This window comes from Anolis sagrei, chromosome 2, assembly GCF_037176765.1.
Source record: "Anolis sagrei isolate rAnoSag1 chromosome 2, rAnoSag1.mat, whole genome shotgun sequence".
Lineage (NCBI taxonomy): Eukaryota > Metazoa > Chordata > Lepidosauria > Squamata > Dactyloidae > Anolis > Anolis sagrei.
The window spans coordinates 93,901,771-93,916,454 of record NC_090022.1 but is presented as its reverse complement, the minus strand read 5'-3'; the positions used below and the strand labels follow the sequence as shown (position 1 = coordinate 93,916,454).

General features: G+C 40.3%; 1 protein-coding gene across 4 annotated transcripts in view; it reads left to right on the top strand.

Moving 5' to 3' along the window:
• FNIP1 (folliculin interacting protein 1) overlaps window positions 1-14,684 on the top strand; it is a 117,753-nt gene that overhangs the window by 69,488 nt on the left and 33,581 nt on the right. For all 4 annotated transcript variants that reach the window (XM_060765253.2, XM_060765252.2, XM_060765254.2 and 1 more), the window contains exons 3-6: window positions 532-675; window positions 10,969-11,069; window positions 12,684-12,758; window positions 13,039-13,130. In XM_060765253.2, coding sequence (XP_060621236.2) covers window positions 532-675; window positions 10,969-11,069; window positions 12,684-12,758; window positions 13,039-13,130 — 412 coding nt within the window. The remainder of the gene's footprint in view (window positions 1-531; window positions 676-10,968; window positions 11,070-12,683; window positions 12,759-13,038; window positions 13,131-14,684) is intronic.

Below are 14,684 nucleotides of genomic sequence, written 5' to 3'. Positions count from 1 at the left end.
TTAAAGCCCTCCCTCTTTAAAGCCAACCACTTGTTCCAAGTTTATACCCACTACATCCAAGTGGAGAACAGCATTTATATGTCTGAAGGGATTGCCTGAATAAAGTTAGAATCCAGGAAAACGCTGAATTCCATCACACACATTATTTTAAAAGCCTACATAATGGCAGCTATGACACACACACACCACCCCTCCAATTTTTTAAAACTAGAAGGCAAGCAAAGGCGTCTTGCTTCAGGATGCCAGTATGAGAAATAGGGACTCTTTTTTGTGCTGCACTTGAACAAGATAGACAGTCCTGCCTTTTCTCTAAATTCAAAAAATGCAAGGAGTACATATATGATGGCTAGAGTAACATGTGCATTGGGACTATGCTTCGCTTAAGATCTCTCTTCATTGATATTTAAATGCTTGTGTTAAATTAGAACTCTAGGTGGTTCCTTTTCTACACCCTAACAGTGGAAAGTCCAACCTCTTTATTTTGGGTACAGCCAAGCATAATATAAACTATTCTGTATTTTTCTTTACCAGAAACTCTGCAGCGATGCACAGGTGAAAGTCTTTGGAAAATGTTGCCAACTCAGACCGGGAGGAGACAGTTCCTCCTCCTTGGACAGTTCAATCAATTCCTCTTCTTCATCTTCTGAAATAAAAGAACAATGCCCTAAATTTCAGGTGAGAGTTCCTCTTTTGTCATATCCTGACCATTGTGACTTCTATTACATATTTGAAATGCTACCATATTAGGAAGCAACTGGAGCGACAGGGTGGGGAGAGAGCCTGGAAGCTCTTATTTGGTGATTGTCCAAGAAAACAGATGGTTGATGTTGTCCGGAGCTGAAATAGAGAAACCTTAAAATACCAGTAGCAGGGTGAAATGTTACTGTAGATGGCTGGCCTGATCTGAAAATCAGTAATGAAGAGTATTGGCCAGTGGGCCATGAACACTTGGGAGGCCTGGGAGATGGCAGTGTCAGACAAAATTGATGTGTACGTCGGGCTTTTCCTGGTCCCAAGAGATATACGAGGGAGAAAGCAGGAAACAAAGAGAGAACAAGTTCCCTTCTTTTCGCCAAGAAACTGCTGGCTATGCAGTAGTTGAGTCTAATGCTGTGGGCATGGGCTTTTGTGTTTGGGAAGTCATCCCCCCCAAAAAACTTAAGTGCTAACAGGTTTTTGCCCAGCTATAACCTTTTTATCAGAAATGAATTATACATATAGTTAAACTATTCCACATAATTTTGTGAATTTGTAGTTGATTTAAAGACTTGGCATTTTCATAAACACTTTCAATACTGTTTATTTAGATTTACATTAGAAGTGCTGATGACAAATAATATGTTTTCTTTGAGCCTTAAATCAGAACTGCTTTTTAGATCTTGCACCACCTTTCCCCAACATAATAAAACTGGGTTTTATGAGTTTGAATGGCAAGCCTTCCCAACTGGAATGTATCAATCTATCTATCCATCACTTTATTTATATCCTGCCTTCTCTCAGTTTGGGACTCAAACTGGGAGACAGAATCCAGTAAAACACAAATAGTTAAAATATATACACAATCAAGACCAAAACAGTGTTAAATAACAACAGAATTAAAACGAATTAAAATCTTACTTTATGACAGATACAGCATTGTAAAACCCATTTTTGTTCCCATAACTTTCCAAAGCTTACTGGAAAAGAAAAGGCATAGTTAATCTGTGTCAGAAAGGAAAATAAGGAAGAAGGCATCCTAGCTTCCTTGGGGAGGGAAGTGTGGGAACAGCCCCAGAGAAGACCTTCTCTTCTCCTGCCTGTGAAGGCCCTGGGATTGAGAAAAGCACCTCCCTTGCAGATCTTAGTACACAAAGAGGCTCATATTGGAAGATGCAGTATACCACAGTCCTGTTAACCTCTTCCCCAATCATTGTAAATTTCAAATGTCTGTAGTGCTCACTTTAAATGTTTGTAAAGCCATACACTATAAAATGATGATTAGTGTTTTTTTTGTCTGAACAGCAGCTTGCAAATCTTCCACTCTAAATTTTTTCTTGCTGACAACTTAAAACGTTTATGACACGGACACTCATTGAACTCGAGTTACACTTTACATAAGAGGGGAGGTTTTGGCCACCAGGGCAGTCAGAGTCATCTGACTGGATATATTTCTGTCGTCTCACCTTGCACTGATCACAAGTATTTTCTATTAAGCCTTCCTAAAATAGAACAAGCCTTTATACTCTTTGTAGTTAAGTAATTTTCTGTTTTAAGTTGCCAGATCCTAAGATAACTTATTTTGGAATTACAGTTTTTATGATGTTGACATACCAGATGTTAAGTCCATGTCTCCAAGTTTACTAAGCACACATTATTTGCTGCATTTGACCACTGACACCCTCCCTTTCTCTCTTGCTTTTGCTGTCTTTTGCACATACATTCATACAAACACACATGTATCTTATATTCATATTGTACTGTTGTGCCTTAAAATGAAGTTATTTTTATCCATGACTTGGAAGAGTATATGTTCTGTGGTTTAGGCAGAAAGACACACAGGTTCCTTTGAAACAGTTTCCTCTCACACAAAGAAAAGTGCTTATTGTTGCCTAGATCTGAGTTTGCTACTTCATTTATCTTATGCATTAAGCAGCGTTTATTCACAAGGTTGTACATAATTAACTTTATAGAGAGGTGGATAACTTGTGCTCTGCATTATTATAGTTTTGAAAGTGCTTGGGAGAAAATGTTAAATAACTCCTAAAGGTAATGTAAACGAATGAAAATGTCTGATGTAAAATATGGAATGCAGCTCTTCTTTTGAATGATTTAAGCACTTGCAAAATTAATTTGAGCCTGGTATGGCACAGTTAAGGGTTTCTAGCTGGCAAGAAATGAAGCAAATGATATTAAGTACCCATCTCAAGGCAATTAGTGCAGACCTGAAATATAAAGAAATCCCTGCTGGAACACCTCAAGCAAGACCTTAAGGCAGTCCTGTTCTGCTGCTGCTCACGAGCAACGAGAAGCTGAGATTCTAAAACTTTTCTTAAATTGAATTTAATCTTCAGGTTGAAAAAGATTTGTTACCTGTTCAGACTCAAACATCTGTTTTGACAGCAGTTTCTGGTCTATACAATAAATTAGTCCAGTCACCTCACTGACCATTTCCTGGCTTCTGATGTGTTTAAAGGGTAGTAATTTTCTTAACATTTTAAAGCAAAACGTTTTCCCCATTTTTCTTATTGTGAATGTATATTTATTTCACCATAGTTTGTGTTACTTTTAATTTTTTGTTCTCAATTCCTTTATTTTGCCCATATGAGCCTCCTTGAATTCCATTTTGGGAGAAAGGTGGGATATAAATGAAGTAAAATAAATAAATAACCACATTGCTTTTGTTATGGACAAAATCATACCCTTTGTAATAGAAGGTGCATCTTTTATATGAGATTCTATTATTTTGGTGAGATTTGAGGTTTCCTATACTTTCCCATTCAGCTTTTTTCAAGCTATTTCCAGCCTTTTAGAGAGATCTCTTCTTCTGCAGCTTAATGTAACTGCATTAGATTTGCTCTACAATGTTATATTGCTGTATGTGCTGAATTTCATACCACAGTGGTAACTGTTTTAGCATTAGTACTTACTTACATCTTGCATTAAGTCATTTGTACCATTTGGAATTATGTCCCAGGTTGGCTCCACTCCAAAAGTTTATGTGACCAACTTGCCTGAACCACAGTCATTTGGGAGATCTACAGACTTTTTGTCATGGCCTAAACATGCAGTGTCATCACAATCATAGGCTATCACTCATGGCAGAGCATATTGCCTTGCAAGTGTGGAGTTCTTGGCAGTGGGCTTGTAAGTGCATGTTCTTTTGCAATGAGGATATCGATTTCCAAATGGAAGGCAGTCCCAACAAGGGTTGGCTTGATTCCAACCATTGATGTGTTTCACACTTTCGCTCTCCTTTTGTGCCTCTTCAAAATCCACAGCATTGTTTTTAACCGGACCTCCCGTTACAACACTCAAGGGCCAGGGCTTCCCCATTTTTAGTGTCTATGTCACAGTTCTAAAGGTTAGCTTTAAGCCCATCTTTAAATCTCTTTTGCTGTCCACCAACAGTATTTTCCATTCCTGAGTTGAGAGTGTAGGGAGATGGTGATCGGCTCTTCGGACAATATGGCCAGTCTAGCAAAGTTGATGGTGGACAATCACCACTTTAGTGCTGGTGGTTTTTGCTTCTTCCAGCACCCTGACATTTGTTCGTCTGTCTTCCTAAGAGATTTGCAGGATTTTTCAGAGGCAACGCTGATGGAATCGTTTTAGAAGTTGAGAGTGATGTTGGTAGATGGTCCACATTTCACAGGCATATAACAGAGTTGGGAGGACAATAGAACAATAGAATGCCCAGGGAAAGCAATCATTAAAAAGAGCTTGCAGTTTTGGAAAAAAAGTTTTAAAACAAGCATCTTGGTATCCCTACGAATGTCTGGATCTTCAGACACTCTTTTTTTTTCATTAGAAGAGCTCAAATGGTGTATTTTGCTGTTGATGTTGACTCTTGTGGAGAGATGGTTGCCAAGGTGGCGGAAATGGTCAACATTTCTAACATTACACCATTAAGCTGTATTTCTGTCATTTCAGAGGGATTGGTTGGTGCCTTCTGATAGAGCACTTTGGTTTTCTCAATGCTCAGTGAGAGGCCAAGCTTTTTGTATGCTTCTGCAAAGGTGGCTTGTAGGTCTTCTTCTGAATAAGCACGAACTACATTATCATCAGAATATTGGAGTTCTATAACATACGTGGTTGTGACCTTGGTTTTGGCTTTTAGCCTGCTGAGGTGAAATAGTTTACCATCTGTCCAGTAGGTGATTTCCACACCGGTGACAGCTGGGCTTCCACAGAAGTTGAGGAAGCAGAATCCATTTTGTTCCCTTCTGCTTCAGGATAAGCTTTGTCTTAGAGGGCACTAGAAATCTGAGTGAGTGAGTGTTTAAAAATTAACTGCTTTGTTTGAGAGGCGGAGCTTCCTGTGTTTAAAAATTAACTGCTTTGTTTGAGAGGCGGAGCTCTCTGTGTTTAAAAATTAACTGCTTTGTTTGAGAGGCGGAGCTTCCTGTGTTTAAAAATTAACTGCTTTATTTGAGAGGCGGAGCTCTCTGTGTTTAAAAATTAACTGCTTTGTTTGAGAGGCGGAGCTTCCTGTGTTTAAAAATTAACTGCTTTGTTTGAGAGGCGGAGCTCTCTGTGTTTAAAAATTAACTGCTTTGTTTGAGAGGCGGAGCTTCCTGTGTTTAAAAATTAACTGCTTTGTTTGAGAGGCGGAGCTCTCTGTGTTTAAAAATTAACTGCTTTGTTTGAGAGGTGGGGCTGCCTGTTCTGCTTCCTGGTTACCCTATATAAACCAGGGTCGCGCGTGCCCGACAGCGCGCGCGAACTCATACACTCAGTAACCTACACTTTCACCCCTGCATACAGACAACAACATAAAACACACACCAACAGGAGGTAATTAGCAACCCCCAGATGGAACAAACACGAAATCTTCCAGTCTCATGCACAAGCTGTGGCATGTTCAGCTTTTTCACACTACAATTACTCAATTATATTTGCCCCAAGTGTAAACAGATCACTCACATGGAACACAGGATCCGACAACTCGAGGACCATATTAAGACCCTTAAGGGCATTCAGGAACTCGAGCCGTTCTTAGATACCACACAGCATGCTGTCCTAGACACACAGCCCATATCACATCAACATTATGGGGAGGCTCAAGAGGAGATCACCTCAGATGTGGACAACCCTCAGGCTTGGAGGAATGTCACCCTTAGAAAGAGACATAGGACCCGGAAGCCTCCTCAGAATACTTCTTCTCAGCTGCAGTTACAGAATAGATTCCAAATTCTCACACAGCTATCACTTGACCAAGAAACACAACACATTGAGGAAGACCAGAATGGCTTAGATACTGACCAGTGGCTCGTCCTTGACCAGTGTGAGGGGGATAGCCCTGTTTGGGACAACACTTCACAACATTCACACTTACACAATCATGCAGGTGTACCATCCCCAACCATAGACCAGGTGCAACAGGAACACATACAGGAGAACGCTAGGCTCTTGGATGAATCTCAATGGATTGTCCTTGATGAATGCACTGGGGATGTCGAGGAGGAGGACAACACTTTACACCTACACAATTCACACCAACAGGATCACTTTTCTGGGGACCTACACACTACAATGCGCAAAAGGGGCCCTGTCATTCCTGAAAGTAAACAGGTCTTGGTAGTAGGCGACTCCCTCCTTAGAGGAACGGAAGCCATCATTTCCAGACCGGATGGGATGGCTTGAGAAATATGCTGCCTACCGGGGGCAAAAATACACCATATCACTCAGAGGCTCACCAGGCTCCTCAAGCCCCATCACCGTCCTCCCCTCATGTTGATTCATGTAGGAACCAATGATACTGCTAGGCATACTGTTCAAAAGATCACAAATGATTTTCGAGCTCTAGGAACAAAGCTAAAGCAATGTAATGTACAGGTGGTCTTTTCATCCCTCCTCCCAGTCATAAAACACGGTCCTACAAGGGCCAGAAAAATAGTACAGTTCAATGACTGGCTTAGAAAATGGTGTCAGGAGGAACGCTTTGGCTTCCTTGACCATGGCCTGCTTTTCCAGGAGGATGGCCTACTGGCAAGGGATGGGGTGCATCTCACACAAGTAGGAAAACACCTTTTTGCTCACAGACTCGCAAACCTCATTAGGCGCACGTTAAACTAGGCCTACTGGGGGAGGGGGACAACAGCCTTGCGAACACTACTTTACCCATAATGTCAGGGAACCGCCAGAAGGCTAAACGGAGGGCTGCACAAACACAAAAAGGACCAAGTACCGAAAGCACAATAATCCCAATTAAACAGCTCAGGGGAAGATCTCAGGGGCTCACATGTCTTTACACTAATGCACAGAGCATGGGAAATAAACATGACGAACTCCAACTTTTAGCACAACACCACAAATATGATATCATAGGCATCACTGAAACCTGGTGGGATGACTCCTATCGCTGGAATGTAGACATCGAGGGCTATAACCTCTTTCACAGAAACCGAACAAAGGGGAGAGGAGGCGGAGTAGCCTTATATGTCAAACACTCTTATGCTTCAGAAGAAATGCATGACAGCAATCCGGGAAACCAGCTTGAAATCATCTGGATAAGAATCAAGGGAACTGGGACTCAAAAAGATCTTGTTGTAGGAGTCTACTGCAGACCTCCAAGCCAGGAGGAAGAACTTGATGAAGTCTTCTGCCAACAGTTGACCAAACAGGCACAGAGAAGAGATGTAGTAGTCATGGGCGATTTCAACTATCCCGATATTTGCTGGAAAACAAACTCGGCCAAGAGTACAAAGTCCAACAAATTCCTCGCTTGCCTTACAGACAATTTCATGGTCCAGAAGGTAGAAGAGGCAACAAGGGGATTGGCTACTCTTGATCTCATCCTAACAAATGTGGAGGACCTGATCGATGTGGTTGAAGTGGTAGGATCCTTAGGGGCAAGTGACCATGTGCTCCTGCAATTTGAGGTACAAAGAAAGGCCGAAACTAAGACAAGTCAAACCCGCATTTTGGACTTTAGGAGAGCTGATTTCCAAAAAATGAAGGAAACACTGAGCAGCATTCCGTGGACACAGATACTAAAAGACAAGGGAGTTACGGATGGATGGGAGTTTCTCAAGAGTGAAATACTCAAGGCGCAGTTGCAAACCGTGCCAACAAAAAGAAAAAATAGGACAAGTGCAAAGAAGCCAGAATGGATGTCCAAAGAACTTCTAACTGTGCTGAGACACAAAAGAGACATGCACAAGAACTGGAAAAAGGGAGAAATCACCAAAGAAGAATTCAAACAAATAGCCAACAGCTGTAGGGAAAAGGTCCGCAAGGCTAAAGCACAAAACGAGCTCAGGCTTGCCAGGGACATTAAAAACAATAAAAAGGGATTCTTTTCTTATGTCAGTAGAAAAAGGAAAAACAAGGAGGCGATAGGGCCTCTTCGAGGAGAAGATGGGGCAATGCTGACAGGGGATAGGGAAAAGGCAGAACTACTAAATACCTTCTTTGCCTCGGTCTTCTCACAAAAAGAAAGTCATCTTCAACCTCAGCAAGACGGAGTGGATGAGGGATGTGAGGACATCCAACTCCAAATTGGAAACAAGTCGTACAGGAATACCTGGCCGCTCTAAATGAGTTCAAGTCCCCAGGGCCAGATCAACTACACCCAAGAGTATTGAAGGAACTAGCGGAAGTCATTTCGGAACCATTGGCAACCATCTTTGAGAGTTCTTGGAGAACAGGAGAAGTTCCAGCAGATTGGAGGAGGGCCAATGTGGTCCCAATCTTCAAGAAGGGAAAAAAGGATGACCCAAACAACTACCGTCCGGTCAGCCTCACGTCAATACCAGGCAAGATTCTGGAAAAGATTGTTAAGGAAGTGGTCTGCAAACACTTAGAAACAAATGCGGTCATTGCTAATAGTCAACATGGATTTATCAAAAACAAGTCATGCCAGACTAATCTGATCTCTTTTTTCGATAGAGTTATAAGCTGGGTAGATGCGGGAAATGCCGTGGATGTGGCATACCTGGATTTCAGTAAGGCCTTCGACAAGGTCCCCCATGACCTTCTGGCAAGGAAACTAGTCCAATGTGGGCTAAGCAAAACTACGGTGAGGTGGATCTGTAATTGGTTAAATGGACGAACCCAGAGGGTGCTCACCAATGCTTCCTCTTCATCCTGGAAAGAAGTGACGAGCGGAGTGCCGCAGGGTTCCGTCCTGGGCCCGGTCCTGTTCAACATCTTTATTAATGACTTAGATGAAGGGTTAGAAGGCAGGATAATCAAGTTTGCAGACGACACCACATTGGGAGGGATAGCCAATACTCCAGAGGACAGGAGCAGGATTCAAAACGGTCTTGACAGATTAGAGAGATGGGCCAAAACTAACAAAATGAAGTTCAACAGTGACAAATGCAAGATACTCCACTTTGGCAGGAAAAACGAAATGCAAAGATACAGAATGGGGGATGCCTGGCTCGAGAGCAGTACGTGTGAAAAAGATCTTGGAGTCCTCGTGGACAACAAGTTAAACATGAGCCAACAATGTGATGTGGCGGCAAAAAAAGCCAATGGGATTTTGGCATGCATCAATAGGAGCATAGTGTCTAGATCTAGGGAAGTCATGCTACCCCTCTATTCTGTTTTGGTTAGACCACATCTGGAATATTGTGTCCAGTTCTGGGCACCACAATTCAAGAGAGATATTGACAAGCTGGAATGTGTCCAGAGGAGAGCGACTAAAATGATAAAAGGTCTGGAGAACAAGCCCTATGAGGAGCGGCTTAACGAGCTGGGCATGTTTAGCCTGAAGAAGAGAAGGCTGAGAGGGGATATGATAGCCATGTATAAATATGTGAGAGGAAGCCACAGGTAGGAGGGAGCAAGCTTGTTTTCTGCTTCCTTGGAGACTAGGACGCGGAACAATGGCTTCAAACTACAAGAGAGGAGATTCCATCTGAACATGAGGAAGAACTTCCTGACTGTGAGAGCCGTTCAGCAGTGGAACTCTCTGCCCCGGAGTGTGGTGGAGGCTCCTTCTTTGGAAGCTTTTAAACAGAGGCTGGATGGCCATCTGTCAGGGGTGATTTGAATGCAATATTCCTGCTTCTTGGCAGGGTGTTGGACTGGATGGCCCATGAGGTCTCTTCCAACTCTTTGATTCTATGATTCTATGACAAGCTTCTTATCAACAAGGTCTAGAATCATAGCTATGAAGATGGAAAATAAGGTTGTGGTGATAACAGATTGCTGTTTGACACCCAATCCCACCTTAAATTGGTTACTTTGGGAGTCATTGTTATCTTAAGGCTGTTGCCATTGTGTCATCATGGAGAAGCCACAGGCTGTTCACAGATTTATTAGGGCATATAATTTTAGGAGGATGTTTCAGAGAGCATTGCAATTCACTGTGTCAAATGCCTTTGTAAAGTCCCTGCCTTTATCTTGGAGCTTTCCTGCAGTGAAGATCATATCCACTGTTCCTCTGGAGGAGCAGAAACCATTCTGTGATTCCGGTTTGATGTCTTCTGAAATAGGTAGAAAACATCCTGGATTCTTGCGAGGATTTTCCTAATGAAAATCTTGATACCTTGATAGTTTCCACAGTTTGTTCTTTCCCCCTTATTGAAAAGGGTGATGATAGTGGTGTCCTTGAAGTCTGTGGAGATCTTCCAAGTCACCCACTCTGACTCAACAACTTGGTGGAGTTGTTGTGTCAGCTCAGGTCCACCCTGTATTTAGTCTGGACAAGAATAAGTTGCCACTTTCTCTTTCAGATACTTTCCCAATGTCTTTCCCTTAGTCTTAGAATTTTGTTGAGATTGAAAGTATATCCAAACTTTAAAATGTTCATTGAATCTTGTGTCCTTAGGATTCTGAGGATAAAATCATTCCATTTCCATTTTCTAGTTCACTTGACTCTCTGTTCTCTCTTGGACATACAGAGTTGCAACATCTCCTACATTGTACCCAGATCTAACTGTATTCCCCGAGTCTCTCCATGTCATATTAATAAGTTTCTTACTATATGATCTTGCTTTTTACAACTCAGGTTCTCCCACCTTGACTTGGGTGTGTGAGGAAAGTGGATGCATGAGTATTAGATACTATTATTATTGCGGGTTACTATTATTTTATATATTATTTTACATTAATGTTGTATTTGTTTCCATTATTGTTTTTGTTACTGCTGCTCTTGATAAACAGCAATCATTATATTATGTACCTTTGTTTAGAGCTGAGGTCCAAGAGCACAGGAAGAATTGTTCATTATGTTTATTAAATCAAAGTTCTGTTTCCTTGCACAATAATTATGTTGACTTATTGTGCAACATAATAATGATTGGCATATTTTTGCAGGGTTCCCGGTGTTCCTCGGATCCTAATATGCTTGGGGAGATGATGTTTGGCTCTGTGGCAATGAGTTATAAGGGCTCGACCTTAAAGATCCATCAAATCCGGTAAGCTTTCTTTTTCCCCTTTCACAGAACTTTTCCTCACAATTTCATTTTGCTGACAATAGAAAAACTTCCAGCATTGATTCTAGTGCTGGGCAGATAGAAAAAGACTATATTAAACTATATATGGAGAAGGGGAAAAGATGTTCCTTGCTGGTTTTACCTTTCTTCTTATGCATTGTTTAATATGACTGCAGTAGGGCCTTTGTATTTATAGTCCAGTGATGTGGATGCTGAGACATAATATGTAACTTTCTGTTATTAGCAAATCGACAGGTGATTTGAAAGCATACTTTTTATTCTTTTTTTTACAGAATATAAATTCAACTTTTGTCATGTTTTTGGATGTACACATGTGGACACTAGTACCTTTATTATGACCAGTGGGTGGGACATTGTGGGTATATTATTATTATTATTATTATTCATTTTATTTGTTACCCAGCTCTCTTCATGGGTCCAGATGGGGTGCAACATTGCAAAAACACACAATTAAGCCACAGTATCATTGAAATATGTATGAATATGAGAATGGCAAAATATTAGTATTAAGTACTATTAATATTAAGTACTATTAAATATTTTACACATCATGGCACTCATTGTAAAATATTGCCATGTTAGCCATTTTCAATGTAGATAAAAAAACAAGAAGCCTGCCTGAAATGTCTGCCTGTGACATGAGGCCTTGCTTCATGTCACAGCATATCATGAACCTAAATCTGACAGATGTTTAAGACAGATACTTTCCCTTATCTCTGAGAAGATGTGCAATGTTTTGGTGGGGGGAAGTATTTTGTCATGTAGAATATTTATGTTAAAGTTTTGGCCGATACAACCCCATATTAATATATTGTGTCCATCTCCTTTTTGTGTGTGTTTTTAATGTTTAGTATGGATGTTGTAAACTGAAAGGACACTTTTAATTGCTGAATTTGGGGCTACTGTTACCTTGAATTCAAAGGAGGCAAAATGGAGTACAAAAATAAAATAGTCTCTTGAGACCCTGCCTTGTAAGATGGCAGAGCTTCACCATTATAGTTATGTCTGATTATGCCACTCCTCAAACGTTAGGCGGTAGAGTGCTCTCCTTCTTGTAGGGTGTGTTATAAGCAGGGGAGTGACCCCTCTGGGTCCTGCCTTAGTTACTTGTGTGTCTCAATACCAAGGAAATGCTGCAGACCTCACTTCCCAGTGGCTGAATTAGGATGCTTCCCAGGCTGGAAGGATAAGTATTAGTGTCATTCTTGATCATTAATAATCATAAACAGAAATCCTCCGCAGTTAGGAGATCATAAGTATAGCTTATGATATTGTAACTATTGAAGAGGAGACCAGCAGTACTTTTAGCATTTATGATGTCTTTGAATTTCATTCTTCAACTCTTCAAGAATTTGTTAGAATTACCATTTAGGATGCTTCTATTATAGTAGGTCTATATGGCCTCTAAGTGTTTTGGTGAAATTTGAACTTCTTGCCCTTTTTCATTCTGCTTTTTTTTCCAATTGTTTCCCCCATTTTAGAGGCATTTGTTTTTCTAGCATTTTATTCTATACAGAGAAGTGAAGACGTATTCCATGATGGCTTCTTCTCATTTCCACTCATTTGTTTCCACAGCTCCCCTCCACAGCTTATGTTAAGCAAAGTTTTTACAGCGCGTACTGGAAGTAGTATCTATGGAAGTTTAAACACGTGAGTGTATTAGATGCTGTATATGTTGTGTGAATTTTGTGTGTGTTGGCATGGGGACAAGAAGTCATCTTTCTATTAAGTCACTTTAACTTCAGCAGGAGAAAAGATGGACACTACTTAGTTACTTTTGTGTGGGTGAAGCTTCTGTTTCACTCTCAGAGATCATAAAAGTGGGAAAACATGTATGAAGAGCACAACTAATCATAAAATGAGAAAGACTGGAACAGGACAAAAAAGACTGACCCTTTCTGTTTTTTTCTTCTTCTCTTTTTCCTTGCAGCCTTCAAGACAGTCTTGAATTCATTAATCAGGACAGCAATACACTAAAACCAGATCACAGTACAATTATGAATGGACTGCTTGGAAATATAGGTAATTGTATGAGCTGACTTCTTGGTTATATGTGTACCATAAGACTTCATGAATGTAGACAGATGTGTACAAATAGTAAAATGATGCCTTAAAGAAATGGTGTAGGCCTGAGACTGGGGCAACTTTTAGTCTAACCTGAACATTGTGAAACGCAAAGGTTGAGAAATATATCCCATGACTTTTCAGTGAACTGAAACAAGTTGATAAGAACATTTCAAGCTCTCAAGTGGTGGTGATAAGCGTAATACCCAATATACAGTATAAACTAACACATATATGATGGGACTGGACAGTAACATTAGCCTTGATGAATACCGATGTGATCCCACTTAGGACCATATTGTTCAGTTGTATTTTCAGTATTGACATTCACAGCTTTCCACTTGTGCACAGCAAACTATAATATGAACTCACAAAATATGTACTCTCTACTGTGTATATCATAAAGGAATGTATCTCAGTAAACCAGAATTGGTATTTTTTTTTTCTTGTCATGGAAATAAAATAGTCCTCTCAAGCTTTTCTGCACTGGGGACAGAGGGCAAGAGGTGCAGAAGCAAGAAGAGTTCAAATGAAGAGAAAGCATTGAGCCCTGGGGAAATACTGCCTTATTCATAAACAAAATATCTGCAGGATGCTGAAATATTAATCTAAAAATGTTTGCTCTTGTAATTCTCTTCTACTTTGGAGACAATTGTGAAAATAGGATATTCCCCGAGAAACAGAGCATAAGACTGGAATTACACGCAGACAGTTTGGTTGGCTTCATCAGCTTTTTTGTAGATTAAAAAAAAGATATTTGAAAGATATCAAAATTATATGTTAAAATATCTTGATAGAATCCCAACCTGAAAAGATACACATTTTTCCATTAAAAGGTGGCATCCTCAGCTTTGGCAATTTGCCCACCCATAGATTAATTATTCTAAACATGCATAAATTGTGCTGGAAGTGTTCAATTTATTCTCTCTTCATTGTCCCTGTAAATCTAAACTGAACTCACTTGTACCATTGTAGTTTGTGGAATCTTATTGAAATGACAGATGAGATACTGAGTACCATGATCATGATTATTTTCACTGGATTTGTTTTTTGTTTTTTTGGCTGCCATGAAATGAAATGTCCTTGCAGGTGTTTCCTAGTGGCCTCATTAATCTTCCATAATTGCATCATGGCATTGGATAGAACAATATGATGATCTTTCAAAACCTACTGCTTAATATAAGCTCTATCATTTACAGTTTTGGCTCTTAGTGCCCTCTGAACAGTATTATCCCAGAATAAGCACCACTATTATCTCATTAGTTGCTTGCTGTTCAAGATTGGTGTGTTTGGCTTTCTAAAGGCTGGTTAAAAGGTCAATAAATACTGAGCCCATATAGCACCAGCAGAATTGCTCCACATACTTAAATGAATCATGTGCTCAAGTAGCCTTTTTCAAATTTCTTTAATCAATGTCACTCAATACCAGTACCTTTTCAATTAGTAACTGAAAAGTGCTAAATGAAAGTAATTTCCTTAAACGTATTGCTCACTATAGTATTTATTACATAC